This window comes from Bufo gargarizans, chromosome 4, assembly GCF_014858855.1.
Source record: "Bufo gargarizans isolate SCDJY-AF-19 chromosome 4, ASM1485885v1, whole genome shotgun sequence".
Taxonomy (NCBI): Eukaryota; Metazoa; Chordata; class Amphibia; order Anura; family Bufonidae; genus Bufo; species Bufo gargarizans.
The window spans coordinates 408505166-408524693 of NC_058083.1; the positions used below are offsets into that span (position 1 = coordinate 408505166).

Below are 19528 nucleotides of genomic sequence, written 5' to 3' on the forward strand. Positions count from 1 at the left end.
GCGTTTCACTCCCGCTCTGTGGTCACATGACACAAACAAATCTTCGATGCAAAAAAATTGCATCGAGGATTTTTTGGTGTCGAATTACTTGATTTAATCGAGTAATCGTTTCAACCCTATTTCCAACAAAACTACATATCCATCTGCTAATCTCCTCCTGCTCTATAATGTGCTCTCTTCAGCTTAGACACCATGTTCCAAGTGACAGGTTTTTTTTTTCCAGCTAGGCCCCTTTTATGGCAGACCACCCCCCCGGCCCGCCCACCCCATTATTAGGCAGGTTGGAAAAATGCTCTACAAGTGTCTAAAACACTTAATGAATGTGGTACACAGCATTTATGTGTCTTTTTTTTTAGCACAAAATGAGACTTCCGGCGTATTTTTATTAGTATGTCTCCCCCATTGTCTTTAAAACTAGCTATACATTTCAGATAATGACAGTATGAGCGATCCCACCAACTAAACTTTCTGACCAGGGAGTCGGTTTAAAAAATAAAATAAAAACAGACTCCCTGTTGCTTGAGCACAACGGCTAGTGGCTCAATTCAGCTGATCATGCCATCAAGTTGCAGTTTCGGCCGATGATCGGCCAAAGTTTTCCAGCACAGCGGATTTCATTTTCAGTAGACAAGAGCCTGCCGTCAGCGATCGCGAACGCTAGTTTTTTAAACGACAGTTGGCAGGAATGGCCGAAATCAGCCATTCCGTCCAACTTCAATCTTATGTGTATGGCAACGTTAAATTTGAAATGCAAAATATTTGTATTTGCTGGAGACATAGTTGTCTGTCACCTCTTTGTCTCGGAGGGGGTAACCTGTTCAATTTTAACTTTTATTTGGTTTGTGGAATCTCCCAAATGTAATTGAAATTGGTAATGTGTTTAGTGCAGGCTGGACATTTTTGTTGGGAGATCTGAACCTTAATTGAGTGTTTTCATTTTTAAATTAAATGTTGAATTGTCATTTCTATGTAAGAAAAATGTAATGAAAATATTATTGTGCTTAAGGTCTTTTACTGAATAATTTAAGTAATTGAATTATTTTGTGTTTAATAACTAAACCTTTTTTCTTTTTTTTTTTTACAAAACAGACGTTTTTGTTCCCCATAAAGCAACGTACATGTACCTTAAGTCAGGGTGATAAAAAGGATGCATGTGGTTGATAGCAGCACTTACAGAGAGATCTTGGTCATTTAACTCCCACTCATAAGTCATAAGATACAAATTGATATGTGGAAAGCAAAGCCTCATATATCTACATCAGTGCTTGTAAAAAATGAGAGGCAGCAAAAACTTAAAGGGGTTATCTCATGACACAAAATGAAAATCAGAGATCATATAGTACACGACAAGCTCTTTTTAACAAAGCTAGAACCAGCCCTGTACCTCACATGGTCCAGAGATCTCCTCATCCATTTATCTGCTAGATTTATATGAAGCCGACAGCTCGGGAGGTGTGTCTTTTCTGCTGCAGCTAAGGGGGCGTGCCCATGCTCTCCCTATCACAGCTCAGGAGGCAGTTGAAGGATGAAACTGAGCATGTGCGGACTTCTCAGTGAGCAGGACAAATAAATAAGAAAAGAAAAAAACAGCAGGTGTCGCAGTACAGATACATTTTATTGAATAACTCAGTGGCTATGCAAAATTTTTAATTACATGCAATTACAAATATATTTAGATCCAGGGGCTGTTTTGAAAACTGCTGAATATTTTTCGTGGAACAACCCTTTTAAAACCCAATCTTAAAGGCATGTTCCCATCACAGAAAGTCAGAGCGTATCATTAGGAGGATCCAGAGGTGGGATGCAATAAGAAGCTTTAATAAATCCCCCCATATGTGCAGAGATATTCATGTATTCTTAAAGACTAAGGGATGATTCACACAATCGTGTTCAGTACAGGAAGTACATGTGTCTGCCACATCTCCCGGGCTGACCGTGGCTCCCCTGACCCCAACTTACTGCATCTTAGGCTGCTTTGACACTAGCGTTTTTACTGGATCCGGCAGGATTCAGCAAAAACGCTTCAGTTTCTGATAATACAACCATCTGCATCCGTTATGAACAGCTCCGGTTGTATTATCTTTAACATTGCCAAGACGGATCCGTCTTGAACTCCATTGAAAGTCAATGGAGGACGGATCCGTTTTCTATTGTCAGATTGTGTCAGAAAAAAATGATCCGTCCCCGTTGACTTGCATTGGGGGTCATGCTGGATCTGTCTTGCTCCGCATCCCAAGACGGAAAGCAAACTACAACATGTTGCGGTTTGCTCTCCGTTATGGGTACGCAACTAAACAGAACGGAATACATTTTGGAGCATTCCATTCTGTTCAGTTCAGTTTTGTCCCCATTGACAATGAATGGGGACAAAACTGAGGCATTTTTTTTTCCAGTATTGAGCTCCTATGACGGATCTCAATAGCGTAAAACTAAAACACTAGTGTTAAAGTAGCCTTAGTGTTATATGATACAGTGAGTTCTGCAGTTGTACAGTACTTACATCTTCATTTGCAATAGGACCATGATAGGAACTGACTGTATCATAAAACACCATGATGCAGTCCATTCAGGTCTGGGGAGCCATGCTTAGCCTGGGAGATGCAGCCAACACATGGACTGTTTTTCCCAGACTGAACACGGTCGTGTGAATCGGCCCTAAAAGTTCTTTACTACAGACCAATGTTTCACACTATAATTGGCAATTAACCAAATGTTCCCGATAAATGTCAGATATAAGTACTGCATTTACATGCAGCAGTCATCTCTGCTGTATGGGGTGAGTCGATCGATACAGAAATAGTTTGTCCCCACGGAAAATCATTGTTCCTGGGCAGTATATTGCACAATCTGATGCACAAAAACAAGGATTTTAGGTGCCGGCGAAAAAAATAAAAGGACTGTTATTAGGAGCGAGCGTTTCTACAAACTCTGTAAAAGAACCTTATAGGTGACCATACATAAAAAATTGTGTTGATTCACTTGGAAAAACAATTGTCAATGAGAGGCAGGTGGGCAGGGATGACTACGAGCTCATGGATATGCGGACTCATTGGCATGCGCTGGAGCTGTTAGGATTTAATAGAGAGCAACAGAAAACTGCATAAATGCACAAAGAAAAATGTGTTCTAATGCTGTATGTGAATGCATCTTAATACGCTTCATGTTATTTTGTAACTATTGCAGTCATTTATCTAACTGGTTTAAAGTAGAACTGGTTTAGTTGCCCATAGCAGCCAATCAGATTCAACCTTTGATTTTCCAAAGGAGCTGACGAAAAAATGAAAGGTGGAATCTGATTGGTTGCTATGGGCAACTAAGCCAGTTCTACTTTACACCAGTTTAATAAATGACCCCATATATGTTTAAAAGAAAGAGTGATAGTGATGGTGCTTGGTTGTGTTCCGCCTCCTCCTTTTGTGTTCCGGAGCCGGAGGAGAGAGGAGCTGCCTGCACGTGTCGTCCATCGGTGCCAGCATCACCCGATCTGTGCCCCAGCACCCCCCATCTGAACTTCAGGTACATAGGGAAAGTTTGGGTTAGGCAGGGAAAATAAAGGGAAAGTTAGTTTGTAAAACTTTTATTGCATCACCCTAAGTTACGGTGTCTGGGGTCCACAGCATAGCTGTGTGACCCTAGACCCCCCCCCCAGGGGTGCTGCAGCTTGCCCCCCCCCCCCAACTTTTTTGGGGTGCAGGATTATTTTTATTTTATTTTTTTGTGTTTGCTGACTGTGGCCGGCACTCTTAGCGTCCGGCCACTGTTAGCGCATCACACACCCTACCGCTGATCAACTTCGGACGGTTGATGAGCAGTTTTGGGGTGAGTTCGTGAACACCCGTGCCCCCACACACACGCACACCAAATAAAGATTTACACACACGCACATACACACGCAGACACACACTACCCTATGGCCCGCCGGACGTTCTCGGCCGAGGAGGCATACGCCCAGCTTGCCTCCGACTCCGAGAGTCCCAGTGAGGACGAGGATGACCCCACATTCCTGTTGTCATCCGCGTCCTCCTCATCATCTAGCGATGATGATGAGCCCCCAAGGCGGCGGAGACGCCGCCACGCGGAGCAAGGGGACCGCCATGTTAGGGACCCTGTGGCCCAGCCTAGTACAAGCAGCTCTGGGGCTCGTACTGGTTTCCCGGCCCACCAGTTAAATCCACCGGAACACCCTGCCGGTGAACTAGTCTGGTGTAGCCCAGAGCGATACGATCCCGTGATTCCTGATTTTGTAGGCCAATCAGGAATCCAGATTTTTCCACAGTGGGCTACACTGAATATGACTTTTTTTGTTATTTTATCAGTGACCCACTGGTGAATCTGATGGTGGAGCATCAGTTCGTTGCTCAACACCCAGGCTCCTTTTTGGCCAGGCCCGGTGGCTGGACGCCGGTCAGTGCAGCCGAAATGAGGACATTTTGGGGCCTCGTGCTGCATATGGGCCTGGTCAAGAAACCCAGTGTCAGGCTGTACTGGAGTGGGGACATCCTATACCAGACCCCACTTTACAGTACGGCCATGACACGCTCCCGGTTTGAGGCCATCCGGAAATGTCTGCATTATTCCGATAATGCAGCATGTCCCCCCCGAGGTGATCCTGCCTATGACCGTCTGTATAAGATACGGCCGGTCATTGATCACTTTGGGGCCAAATTCATGGAGGCCTATGTACCTGGAAGGGAGGTCGCGGTTGATGAGTCTCTCATTGCGTTCAAGGGGAGACTCATTTTCCGCCAGTATGTGCCCTCCAAGCGGGCGAGGTATGGCGTGAAGCTATACAAAATTTGTGAGAGTACCTCAGGGTACACTTACAAATTTTGTGTATACGAGGGGCGAGATTCCCGGATTCAACCCCCAGAATGTCCCCCCACTCTGGGTGTTACCGGGAAACTTGTGTGGGACCTTATGTACCCACTGCTGGATAAGGGTTACCACCTTTACGTGGATAAGTTTTATACCAGTATCCCCTTGTTCCAGTCCCTTGCTGCCAGATCCACGTCCGCTTGTGGGACCGTGCGCTAAAATAAACGCTGCCTCCCTGCCCACCCCCTCCAGGTACCTATCCCCAGAGGTGAGACCTGTGCCCTTACCACTGGAAACCTGTTGCTGGTCAGGTATAAGGACAAGAGGGGTGTCCTTATGCTGTCCACAATTCATGGTAACGGCATCACCCCTGTCCCTGTGCGAGGTACCGCGGCAACGGTCCTCAAGCTCGATTGTATCGTCTACTACAATCGGTATATGGGAGGAGTCCTCAAGCCATATAACGCCATGCGCAAAACCCGGGCATGGTACAAAAAAGTTGCGGTCTACTTGGTACAGGTTGCCATGTACAACTCTTTTGTGCTGTCCCAGAGTGCTGGCAACACTGGGACATTCCTTTAGTTCTATGAGGCAGTCCTCAAGGCCCTGATCTTTTCGGACCGGAAAAGAGCAGGCCGGAGTACCTGTAGGCGCCCGGATCGTCCCTGGCCAACACTTTCCAGGTGTGGTCCCCCATACTGGAAAGAAGGGACGAACCCCAAAAAAGCGCAGTGTGTGTTGCAGGAGGGGGATACGGAAGGACACTACTACTCAGTGCGACACGTGCCCCGATCACCCGGGCCTCTGCATTGACGGTTGCTTCAGGGAGTATCACACTTCCATGGAGTACTAAATTTATATCCCAATTTAGCACTGACATCGGATAAAAAAAACTGGTTCTCAGACTTGAGACACCCAAAAAAAACTAAAATAATTTCTTAAAATTAGACATATTAGGTATCGCCGCGTCGTTAATAATCTCCTCTATAAAAATACCCCATGACCTAACCCCACAGATTAACACGGTCCAGAAAAAAAAAAAAGAAAGGTGCAAAAAAAAAAATTTTTTGTCACCTTACATAATAAAAAGTTTAATAGCAAGCGATCAAAAAGTCATATAGCCTCCAAAATAGTGCCAATAAAACCATCCGCTCATCCCGCAAAAAATGAGCCCCCACATAAGATAATCGGATAAAGAAAAAAAAATATGACTTTTAGGGCTCTTTCACACTTGCGTTCTTTTGTTCCGGCATAGAGTTCCGTCGTTGGGGCTCTATGCCGAAAGAATCCTGATCAGGATTATCCCCATGCATTCTGAATAGAGAGAAATCCGTTCAGGATGCATCAGGATGTCTTCAGTTCAGGACCAGAACGTTTTTTGGCCAGAGAAAATACCGCAGCATGCTGCGCTTTTAGCTCCGGCCAAAAATCCTGAACACTTGCCGCAAGGCCGGATCCGGAATTAATGCCCATTGGAAGGCATTAATCTGGATCTGACCTTAAGCTAAACGTCGTTTCGGCGCATTACCGGATCCGACGTTTAGCTTTTTCTGAATGGTTACCATGGCTGCCAGGACGCTAAAGTCCTGGCAGCCATGGTAAAGTGTAGTGGGGAGCGGGTGAGCAGTATACTTACCGTCCGTGCGGCTCCCGGGACGCTCCAGAGTGACGTCATTCTGGAGCGCCCCGGGAGCCATACGGACTGTAAGTATACTGCTCCCCACTACTACTATGGCAACCAGGACTTTAATAGCGTCCTGGCTGCCATAGTAACACTGAACGCATTTTGAAGACGGATCCGTCTTCAAATGCTTTCAGTTCACTTGCGTTTTTCCGGATCCGGCGTGTAATTCCGGCAAATGGAGTACACGACGGATCCGGACAACGCAAATGTGAAAGAGGCCTTAGACTTTAGAGATACCCCAAAAAAATATTAGTATCAAAAAGGATAATATAGTCAAAAACCTAAATAATTGTAAAAAAAATGTAGACTTATTAGGTATCGCCGCATCCGTAAGAATCTCCTCTATAAAAATATCCCATGACCTAACCCCCAGATTAACACTGTCCAAAAAAATAAAAAATAAAACGGTGCCAAAACTGCTATTTTTGGCACTTTTCCATTTCAATCCTTTTTTTCCGGTAACATAACAAGGGTTAACAACCAAACAAAAGTTAATTTATTACCCTGATACTGCAGTTTACAGAAATTCCACATTTGTGGTCGTAAACTTCAGTATCAGTAAAAGGGAGGCTGCAAAAGGAAAGGACCGACATGGTTTCTGGAAGGCCGATTTTTATGTCCTTTTTTATTGACACCATGTCCCTTTTTGAAGCCCCCCTGATGCCCCCCTAGAGTAAAAACTCCCTAAAAGTGACCCCATCTAAGAAACTACACCACTCCAGGTATTCAAAACTGATTATAGAAACTTTATTAACCCTTTAGGTGTTCCTCAACAGTTAATGACAAATGGAGATGAAATTTCAGAATTTCAATTTTTGGTAACCTTGCCTCACAAAAATGTAATATAGAGCAACCAAAACTCATATGTACCCTAAAAATAGTCCCCCCAGAAAATGCCACCTTATCCCGTAGTTTCCAAAATGGGGTCACTTTTAAGGAGTTTCTACTCCAGGGGTGCATCAGGGGGGTTGAAACAGGACACCGTGTAAATAAACCAGTCCATAAAAATCAGCCCTCCAAAAACCAAACGTGCACCTTTCACTCTACGCCCCGCTGTGTGGCCGTACAGTAGTTTACAGCCACATATTGGGTGTTTCTGTAAACGGCAGAGTCAGGGCAATAAAGATACAGTCTTGTTTGGCTGTTAACCCTTGCTTTGCTAGTGGAAAAAATGGGTTAAAATGGAAAGTTTGACAAAAAAATAGAATTCTCAAATTTCATCCCCATTTGCCAATAACTCTTGTGCAACACCTAGAAGGTTAACAACGTATGTAAAATCAGTTTTAAATACCTTGAGAGGTGTAGTTTCTTAGATGGGGTCATTTTTGTGTGGTTTCTATTATGTAAACCTCACAAAGTGTCTTCAGACCTGTAGTGGTCCCTAAAAATTGGGTTTGTTGTAAATTTCTGAAAAATTTCAAGATTTGCTTCTAAACTTCTAAGCCTTGTAACATCCCCAAAAAATAAAATATAATTCCCAAAATAATTCAAACATGAAGTAGACATATGGGGAATGTAAAGTCATCACAATTTTTGGGGGTATTACTATGTGTTACAGAAGTAGAGAAACTGAAACTTTGAAATTTTAAAATTTTTCCACATTTTTGGTAAATTAGGTATTTTTTTATGCAAAAAAAATATTTTTTTTAACTTCATTTTACCACTGTTATGAAGTACAATATGTTAAGAAAAAACAATCTCAGAACGGCCTGGATAAGTCAAAGCGTTTTAAAGTTATCAGCACTTAAAGTGACACTGGTCAGATTTGCAAAAAATGGCCTGGTCCTTAAGGTGAAATAAGGCTATGTCCCTAAGGGGTTAAAGAAACTAGTGAACGAAAAAGGCTAAGGGCACTATATATTGAAAAATCGCTGTATAAGGATTTTAAGTAGCCAAAAAAACGAAAAATGACTTTTGGGGGGTGACAGAAGCCCTTTAATTATTAAATTGTAAATGCTTTCCCTTACCATACTGAACATTTTGGTTCTTATATTCTTAGATGTCAGAGACAACTCCTTCAGTCGATCTCGGAGTTCCAGTGTGACCAGCATAGACAAGGATTCACGGGAAGCAATATCTGCTCTCCATTTTTGTGAGACATTCACAAGAAAACCTGATACATCAACATCACCATGCTTATGGGTTGGAACCACGTTAGGGACGGTCTTAGTAATTGTATTAAACTTGCCACCAGGAAGAGACCAGAGACTTCTTCAGCCTGTTATTGTATCTCCAAGTGGTAAGTACCATATCAGTTGAATACACTTAGTAGAGAGACAACAGAGTTGATGAAATCTTGGTATAGCTTTGAGCTTTAATGTCAAAAGTTTTAGCATTGTCTCTACTATAATTCACTAGTACTAAGTAAATTAACAAAATTGTGGTTTATACTTAATTTGTTGATGTCTGAAAGTCTATTTCTCCACAGGAACAATACTGAGGCTAAAGGGTGCAATCCTAAGAATGGCATTTCTGGACTCGCTAGGAGCTATAATCCCACCAGCGTATGAAGCCTGGAGGGAACCTAACGCACCTGAAGAAAAGGATGACAAGGAGCGGTTGAAAAAAAGGAGGCCAGTTTCAGTCTCACCATCTTCGTCTCAGGAAATCAGTGAAAGCCAATATGCAGTAATATGTTCAGAAAAACAGGCGAAGGTGATCTCACTGCCCTCCCAGAACTGCATTTATAAACACAACATTACAGAGACTTCTTTTGTCCTTCGTGGAGATATAGTGTCAATGAGTAATAGTACTTGCCTTGCATGTTTCTGTGCCAATGGACACATTATGACATTTAGGTAAGAAATATTCTAACATTTAATGATATATATATCTATATAGTTTTCTGTTCCTACATTAGGACCATCGGAAGTGGATTAAAACAAGGACATATGAAGACAGACTATGGAGCCCTTTTAAAGTGGAGCCTACAAGGCAAACAAGAGAGTGGGGAATAGGTCCATAGGTCATGGAAAGAACACAGAGGGGTAAACAAAACTCAGACACTTCTGTCCTGGATGGCAAAGCCCAGCACTATAATAAGCGGACCATGTTGAAAAGTGTTGCCCACATTTATGAATACATACAGTGTAGTTATATTGGGAAGATGGAGAGAATTGCACCAAATAAGATTAAAAGCTGCACACCTCTTAATAAATGTATTGCCTAGGTCTACCCATCTGAAAATCTTGTTAAACATGTGATGAGCAGCCATATATTTATACCAAAATGAAGTGCCATAAACAAAGTCTCCTATTAGTCTACATCCACTTTTTTATTTAGAGAAAAAAGACACATTTATCATATTAAAAAATAGTCAATCGCTGTCATTAGGCACTTCACATTGCGGCAAATATTAACCAATCACTGGATCATGGTGAATTTCATATGTACATAATTCAACTACATATGAATATATTTTGTCATATGAGCAGGTTACAAAAAGGGTCTTAGTGCTTTTATCACTTTACTCCTGGTCCCCGTTGGTGGATGGTACAAAGCTGGAAAGTTCTGGTTTTATCTGCTCTTCTGCAAAAAATCTAGTAAACTCTCTACAACTAGAATGCCCTTGAGTAGTCTTTATTTCTATGCAAATACAGTTTTTAGTGCAGTGTTGGTGGGGCTGCTCTGCAAATAACACTGCCCATCATCTCCCCCTCTTGATTTATTTATAGTCAATGAAATTTCAGAGCCAGTAGCAATGGCGCACACTAAGGAAGCCAGGGGAAAAACCGGAATGGTCCTGCCAATAGTTCACCGAAACCCATAATTGCATAAACATTTTAAAACAGCATTTCTCAGGATTAGAGGACCTAATTTTCACAAGAAAAGTATAGTTACATTTTGGGGCAACTACCCTACCCCGTGGTATATTCACTTTCAAACAGATTTTTGGAGGTGATGGACTCCCTTTAAGGCCTCATGCACACGACCGTTGTTCTGGTCCGCATCCAAGCCGCAGTTTTTGCAGCTTGGGTGTGGACCCATTCACTTCAATGGGGCCGCAAAAGATGCAGACAGCACTCCGTGTTCTGTCCGCATCTGTTGCTCCGTTCCATGGCCCCGCAAAAAAAATATAACATGTCCAATTCTTGTCTGTTTTGCGGACAAGAAAAGGCATCTCTACAATTGGCCGCCTGTTCCGTTCTGCAAATTGCGGAAGGCACACGGGTGACTTCCCTGTTTTGCGGACCGCAAAAAAACAGAACGGTCGTGTGCATGAGGCCTAAGAGTGAACGGTTTAAATCTATCTTTTAAGTGAACATTTTAAATATTTGTTGAAGACCAGTATTTATTCTTTTTTTCTTTTTTTTTTACACCATCATGCACAAGGTAGATGGTTTCCTTAGGAACTTGCCAGAACATTATATCAGAAGGCTATTCCTTAAAGGGGTTTTGCATTGTCAAAATATTGATGACCCATCCTCAGGATAAGTAATCAATATCAGATCGGTGGAGGTCCATCTTCTGGCATCTCCGTCAATCAGCTGTTTGAAGAGCAAGCGGCGCTGTTTCCTCTTCAAGATTACCTTATGTTACAGGTTATCCTATGTTATTAAAGTTATGGGTTTCAGAATATAGCAACACAAAGCAGTTATTTTTTACATTAGCAGAACATTAAAAATACAACTTATTCCCCAAAAACAAACCTTCATATGGCTATTTTGATAGAAAAATAAAAATAAAGTTATGGCTCTTGGACGATGCAAAGTAAAAAAGTTAATAACATATAATTTATGAAATAATAAATACACAATTACTTACAAAACGTACTGACAGTGTGCCAGGTCGCATGCCCTCTTTACACACTCACCTCTTAAAATATAGGATTACTTCTAAATTTTCTTAATAGCCTTCTATTTGTATCGGATATCATTTTCCCCATACAGGAACAAGTCCGCAAAGCTGTAAGATACAATTCAAAAAGATATGTTCATGTTTATCACTACTTTGAAAAGCATCTGTAGGAGAAAGATTTTTTTTTTTTAAATCTGTTTTATCTTTTGTAAATGGGACACTATGCACAGAGTACATACAGTGGATCTTCATAGGGCATACAGTCAAAAAGACTGCAATGGATAGTCAAAACCAGGTAACCATTCCAGCCTCATCTGGTGTAATCTGTTAGAATGACCACCATTGTTTTGCTAGACTCATCTCTAGCAAAACGTCTGTGCATTACAAAATAGGCATGTGGGGATAATTTATAGGTACAGATTAGAGCAGAGTATGGTTGTTGTGGCTTTCTTCATGTTCATATAAATAAAATTTGAACATCGGCATGTATGGTTTAAAGATAAAAAAAAATATTTTTCTACTCTTTTCTTCTAAGTTTGCCAAGTTTAAGGCCGCTGTTGGATGTAAATTACTTGCCACTAACCAACATGCGGATAGCCCGAACATTCTGCTTCACGAACAATGGGCAGGCATTGTATCTCGTCTCACCTACAGAAATACAGAGAATTACCTACAGTCAAGAAACTTGCGAGAACCTACAGGTAACACAGATGCCTGATTCTAAATTTACATCATTCCAGATTCTGATCCTGACTAGATCTCTTTCCACTTCACTGTCAGGTTTAGCTTTCGATGGGGATGTTTATCAGGGCTCAGGTATCTTCTTTTTTTGTTGTAACTTAAAGTAGTCAAGCCAGTAAGTGCTCTGACACTGACATGCAGTATATGGACACAGAGGGGGTCATTTATTAGGGGACGAGTCTAAATATAAGACCGCTAGAAAGCTGGCTTATGTTTAGAAGTGGCGCTGGTTGTGCCGAAGTTATGTAGAGGCCGGCGCCTCTACATAACTTCAGCTATCCACCGCCAGTGCAGGGGCTTTATGAAGACCGGCGTCTAAAATGCTGGTCTTAATAAATGACCCTCTGAGTCTAGAGTCCAAGACTTCAAATGGTGCTTGTGTTATAACGAGATGCAGTAAATGCCACAAAAAATGGTTCTGTGTTTTGATAAGGGATCAATCATAAAGGATTTGGTTTATATCTCCTAGAAGAAATAGATAAAGAGACTTATCAAAACGGCCTTAGTTGCACATAGCAACCAGATTTCACCTTTTATTTTCTAAAGCTTCTTGCTACGGGCTACTAAGCTAGTTTTACTTTACAACAGTTTTGGTAAATCTCCCCAATATTTCAGCATGGTGTGTTTTCTTGTTTGGTAAAATGCTGGGTTTTCTAATGGAAACCATATCCCACTGTAGTCAGTGTGGTCCGTCAGGTGGCATTTACAGATGAGCGGAGTCCTTTCCTGCATAACGGAAATGGAACGGATCCGTTTTGCAGCCCATAGGCTTCTATTATGACGGAATGAATAACGGAATGCCTCTAAAGGCATTCCGTTGTAGAATTGCGTTATGGTCCGTTGTAACAGAATCCATAGCGCAATTCAGCTGTTACCACCAAACGAAGTGTAAACTAATTTCATAAGCGGAAATTCTCTCATCTCTAGTGGCATTCATTTCAGTCATTTCATAGAGATGATGCTTACATAATTGTAATTGTCCTCCTTCTATGTCAGACTGTTTTGTCATTATTGTAATTTATGCCATTACATTTTTCCAATTGCTAAAGAATTGTGGTGAGGAATTATCAAGCGCGATTTTTCAGCGCTTCTTTGTTGAAAAATGGAATCTGGTTGCTATGGGCAACAAAGCCAGTTTTCTCTTTTGTACCAGTTTTGATAGATCTCCCTCCTATATTTCTGCTTTTACCCTCCCCATATACAAAAAAAAACACACATGCAATGTATACATAGAGATAGTATATTGTGCTTCATCTTGTATAATAATACTTTATACATGATAAAAATACTATTGAGGTTTTTAGTAACATAAAATCCTCCCCTTATTAGCATTTGGCTCTGTGGCTCAGTAAATGTAATACAGATGGACCTTCTGTGTTGAAGAAAGGCACTCTATGCACTTAGCCACAGAACCCAATTCTAATAAGAGAATGACTTTCTGTTACTAAAAACCTCAAAAATCTTCCCATGTATAATGTATTTTTATGCACAGTGTAGCACAATGTCGTGGTTTGAGACCTGGCAGCGCTAATTTTAAAATTGGAGACAGAATAAAAGTTAAATGTACAGGAGTATCCATAAGCACAACCGTATGTTTGGGAGACACCCCCCTTCATTATCCTAGCACTGATTTGATATATAGACACATATGGAATTAGCCAGAGACTCCCAGATAGCAGAGCAGACACTTCAATGGGCAAGTAAAAACTTTAAAAATTTCTGGCACCAGCCTCCGGCTAGGTGGCAAGCCCAGCTATAGTCTTGGACATTTCTTTTGTGAAAACATTTTCATAATTGGGGAGATTTAGAAAAACTGTTTGAAAGGAAAACCAGTTGAGTTGCTCATAACAGCCAATCAGATTCCACCTTTCTTTTCCAAAGGAGCACTGAAAAATTAATGTTTTGGTAAATCTACACCTTTACACAGCATTTGAGTGGTTATTTCTTTGTGCAATAAGTCCACCACTGATCATTGGCTTGTGATCCATAAATAAAAGGTTTTTTTATATAAATGTATATGATCCCAGTCACGATATGTCAGGTTCCAAGATATTTTGTAATTTGTGTTCACAATTCATAACCATTTTAATTTTGAATTGTTCACATTCATATAGGAAATGCTAGGAGAGATGTTTACTCCAGTTGAAACACCTGAAGCCCCTAATAGAGGTTTCTTCAAAGGTTTGTTTGGAGGAGGAGCACAGTCACTGGACAGAGAAGACCTCTGTGAGTTTTATGTATTGTTCTTTTGTTAATTGAGAAATACAAAAAAATAAAGGATAGGCCATCGATATCAGATTGGTAGGGGTTCCACCGATACCACTCAGCTTTTAAAAGGGCTGCAGTGCTCCTCAGCCTGTTCATTGTTTACATCCTGTGGTCTACCTGCACATCATATACTTAGGAGTGGCAGTGAAGGATAATTCTGCATGGTCTTATTCAAGTGAACAAGACAAAGCTGCAATAGCCTGTGCCACTATTACTAGTAAACAACTGTTAGGCAGAGGTGCTAAAAGAGAGACCCCCACCAATTTGATATTGATGGCCTATGCTGAGTAAAGACCATGAAAATACTGAACCGAGAAAACCCCTTTGATTAATGTTCCTTACCTAAAGTTGGCAATGCATTGTCGATTTTGGTTTGTACAGCAGATGCAAAACAACTAGTTGTTTGTAGTCAATCTGGTCAGATTGTCCTTACGTCATTCATTAAAACAACAAAACATTAGTCCCTTAAGGCCATTTTTTACCTTCTTGACCAGAACTATTTTTGCAAATCTGACATGTCACTTTATGTGGTAATAACGTTGGAATGCTTTTACTTATCCAAGCAATTTTGAGGTTGTTTTTTGTGACACATTGTACTTTATTGTAAAGATTAATTTCAGCTTATATGTTTTACCTTTATTTTTTATTTTTTTTATTCAAAATTTACAGAAATTTGAATTTTTCTGCTTTTGAGACTGATAGTGATACCTCGTAAAATACTTAATACTTTGTTTGCATCATTTTGTAAATGTATTTTTTTTTTTAACAACATTAGATGGCTTGTGGGGCTTATGTAGAAAACTCCCATAAATTACCCCATCTTAGAAACTGCACCCCTCAAGTTATTGAAAACTGATTTTACAAGCCCTTTACATGTTTCACAAGAACTAAAGGAAAATGGAGGAAAAATTTCAAAATTTTACTTTTTTTTGCAAGTTTTACATTTTAATCCATTCTTTTCATGTAAGGCAGCAAAGGTTAACAGCAAAACAAACCTCAATATTTATTATTCTAATTCTGCAGTTTACAGAAACACCTAATATATGGTCATAACTGCTGGAGGGGGGCACGGCAGGGCTCAGAAGGAAAGGAGCGCCATATGGTTTTTGGAGGGCAGATTTTGCTGGAATGGTTTTTGGCTAATATTTGAAGGCACACTAAGGTACCCTTACAGTAGAAACCCACAAAATAATTTATTGAGGGGTGTACTGCCAATTTTGACCCCCACTTGCGTTTCATAGAATTTAGAAAAACTTGGCTGTGGATATGAAAATTTTCATTTCTTTCAATAAAATGTTGCATAAGCCCCCAAGAGCTAACAGGAGAAAAAGCACCCCAAATTTTGTTGAGCATTTTCTCCTGAACACAGCAATTCCCAATATGTAGTCTGTTTTGGCACATGGCAGGGATCAGAGGAGAGTGAGCACCATATGGTTTTTGGAGGGCAGATTTTGGTGGAATGGTTTATGGGCGCCATGTTGCTATTGATCAGCCTCTGGAGACCAGTATAGCCATTTTATGACAACCATACATTTTATTTTTCTCTCAACAGAACTTTATCATTGGTTCTATTTTGATCACTGTTTTGGCTTTTTTTTTATTTAGCTTTTTGGGAAGCAGGATAAAGAAAAGACAACAACTTTGCCATTACTTTTTGGATTTTGTAATTGCGATAAACAACATGCGGGAAAATTTAGATTTTATTTTTATTCTGCCGGTCAATACAATTACAAGGATAACAATTTTATATAGGTGGTCTTTTTAACTTTTTGCCACTTTTTTACAAAAAGCATTTTTGAATAAAATTCCGTTTTTGCGTCACCATTTTCTGAGTTATATATTTTTTTTTCTGCTGATCATCTTGTGTGGGGGCTAATTTTTTCTGGGATGAGTTGGAACCATTCATTGGTTCATTGGTACCATTATGGGGTACGTAGTGCTTTTTGATTGCTCACTATTCTGCTTTTTGTACGGCAAGGTGATAAAAAAATGACTGTTTTAAGTTTTGGGGGATTTTTTTACAGCATTTATCGGACATGGTAGATTATGTGATATTTTTATATAGCTGGTAATTTTGGATGCGGCGATGCATAATATGTCTACTTTTTTCTTTTTTGCAATCTTATTCAATAAAAACTTTTTTATGCAGTTTTTGTGCTGCAATTTTGTGAGAGCTATATTTTTTTATTTTTCGGTATAGTCTTGTATAAGGCTAATTTTTTGTGGCGTCAGTTGACTTTTCCATTGGTACCATTTTGGGGTACATAGTACTTTTTAATCGCTCTCTACTACACTTTTTGTAAGGCAAATTGACTATTTTGGCACAGTTTTTATCTTTATACGACGTTCATCTGATGGGCTAGATCATGTTATAGAGCTGGGGATAAGGGGAAAGGGCGCTTATTATTATTTTTTTTACTTAATTATTTTTTTTTTTGTCTCACTGTGGGACATCAACTTTTAGGGGTCTGATCCCCTTTACAATGCATTACAATACATAATGCATATAATGTATTACGTGGGGTTAATGCGCCGGCATTGGTGTTTTCACCAATGCTGGTGGATCTAGCAGGGGCTCTGCTGTCAGTAACAGCCCGGCCCCTGCCGCTGATTGAGAGGGCGTAGTTTTTGCACCCACCCGATCAGAGAACCATATATGTATGGCAGCTGTTTGGAGGACACTTTGCGCTGTGCCCTAAATGTACAATGGATGTCAGGAAAGGGTTACTAGATCTCTCCATAAATCTATGACTAGGCTGGTAAATAAGTGATGGGGGGTAAATGTCTGGTCACTCGGGGTCCCACTGCTGGGGTCCCACCACTCCATTTAGACTCCTCCTCACTGTGTTCCTGTAGTGAGGAGAAAGGGGGTTTCAGGATCCTGTTCTAGTGATCATGCTCACTATCAGACATTTATTACATATCATTTAGATAGGTGATTAATGTCCATTGTGGCATAGCCGCTTTAAAGGGAATCTGTCACCAGCAACCTCCCTGTCATGCGGTTTGCATAGACACATAGATGTGGGTTACCTGAGTAAAACGCAGTTTTCTTTTGTTGAACTGAGACTTCCCAAATTATAATACTTTTCCTAAATATGCAAAATAGGCATTTGGTGTAATGAGGGTTTCACCATTGCTCATGTTGCACCCAAGCTTCACTTCTTTCTGTGGCAGTTAATCCTTGGCTGCCACAAATGTACATTTCCTGCCCAAAAACAGTGTTTTACCCAGGGGTGCACCTAGCCTTTTTGGTGCCGTAGACAAAAATAGAAACAGTGCCCCTCCCCATGCAAAATTCTCAACCTAACCCCTTCTCTCCAGCACGACTGGTAGACATACTTGGAAAACATTACATACAGCGCTACAGAACATACAGAGTAATACAGAACCACATACCTCTTACATCCAGTAACTTTGATGTAGATGTTCTCTTTCCTCATCTTCTCCATTCAGACCAGACCACCATGATGATTTATTTGAGCCATCTCATCTCTGCAGAGTTTGACAAACGGACTTCTTAGTTTCCTACTTTTCCACCATCCTTCTGACCACCCCATTCTGCCACCCCCAATACTGTGCCCCCCAATTTTATACTGCAGAAACAGTCTCCCTGAAAATAATAACACCACACAGATAGTGCCCCTTCATAATACCCTAAAAAATAACAGCTCCAAGCAAATAGTGTCCCTAAAAATAATTATACCAAACTGATACTGTGGCAGGGTGCCTCCCACAGTAATAGTGCTCCCCAAAGTCCCACTAATAGGAATAATTCTTATAATAATAATAATTCTGTTAACTTATTGTTAAGAGTTCCCCCGATAGCAATAATACCCCCTTTGTGCCCATACTAGTAATAATGTTCCCCATAGTCCCCCAGTGGTAATAATTCGTCTTAGGCCTAATGCACACGTCCATTATTTTGGTCCGCATTCGAGCTGAAGTTTTGGCGTCTCGTATGCGGACCCATTCACTTCAATGGGGACGCAAAAGATGCGGACAGCACTCCGTGTGCTGTCCGCTTCTGTTGCTCCGTTCCGTGGCCCTGCAAAAAAAAAAAAATATAACATGTCCTATTCTTGTCCGCGCTTTGTCCGAGCCGTTCCGCAAATTGCGCAACGCGCACGAACGCCATCCGTGTTTTGCGGATTCGCGATTTGCGGACTGCAAAACACACCACGATTGTGTGCATGTAGCCTTATACTGTGTGCCAGTGCAGAAAAATACCCCTACAATGCATGCCAGTACAAAAAATGCCAGCGAAATGTGGTGCAGGCATCTTTCAACCTGTTTTCTGAGCTGTATGCTGCCCAGCTTAGGCGGCGAGATGGTTACATCATCGCTCCCCCCGTATCAGCCACTGATAGGCTACAGGAGACCGCTCCCATGTCCTGCCGCAGCATTCAACTGTGTCGATGTCCTCAGGAAGCGCTTATTTCCCACAGCACTGCCGCCACACCCACTTGTCTCCAGTTCGCCTTAAGTAATTGCCTATCCTCACCTAATTGGTGGAGTGCCTGGGGTTTCATCCAATAAACATATCCCTCTGGTATGTAGTGCCCCTTTGACCTCCTGTTCTTAGTATGTGACTACCAGAGTGCCAAGATTTCGTCACAGGCTATGTGTGATGTTAGTACATAGCAATACACATCTCTGCCGTGGCCATAGTATCTTTTCACCTGCGATAGTGCAAATTTATTTAACGATTTTCTTGCTGCCATCAAAAAGTCACAATTTTTTTAGTAAGCGCCTCGCTTGCACAAACATGCGACATTTTGGTGGCTTTGAGCCCTTCTCTATAATTTTAAATAAAATGGACATGACATGGAGTAGGTACCCAAGAAATTGGAATTTTCCAATAAGATGTCTACCAGATCTGGAGCATGGATCTGCTAAAATATGCCACAATTATCAAGATGCATGCGCTTCTAAATAATTGTAGCCCATCTGATGCCAGTGGGTCAGATATTAAGACTGCTGTATAAAACACTGGTCTTAATGTCCTCATTGTGCTGCTTACATGGCACACCCAGACAGCGCCTCTAATATGAGCATCGAAGCATTTCATGCTTCAATACTCTCCCTTGCCCTGCACTGGATTGCGCAGGGCAAGGACTTGTTTGTTCATATTTTTACACTGCTAGGCGGAGGCTTCCCCCTAGCAGTGTTGCCGTCACCAGCTGTTTTACAGGCTAGGGCAGCGCTAAAGCCTGCACATTA

The 19528-nt window shown here is 41.2% G+C and overlaps 1 protein-coding gene across 2 annotated transcripts in view; it reads left to right on the plus strand.

The window, feature by feature from the left end:
• STXBP5 (syntaxin binding protein 5) overlaps positions 1–19528 on the plus strand; it is a 424762-nt gene that overhangs the window by 388506 nt on the left and 16728 nt on the right. For both annotated transcript variants that reach the window (XM_044291763.1, XM_044291764.1), the window contains 4 exons: positions 8499–8738; positions 8928–9297; positions 11832–11997; positions 14152–14263. In XM_044291763.1, the coding sequence (XP_044147698.1) occupies positions 8499–8738; positions 8928–9297; positions 11832–11997; positions 14152–14263 (888 nt within the window). The remainder of the gene's footprint in view (positions 1–8498; positions 8739–8927; positions 9298–11831; positions 11998–14151; positions 14264–19528) is intronic.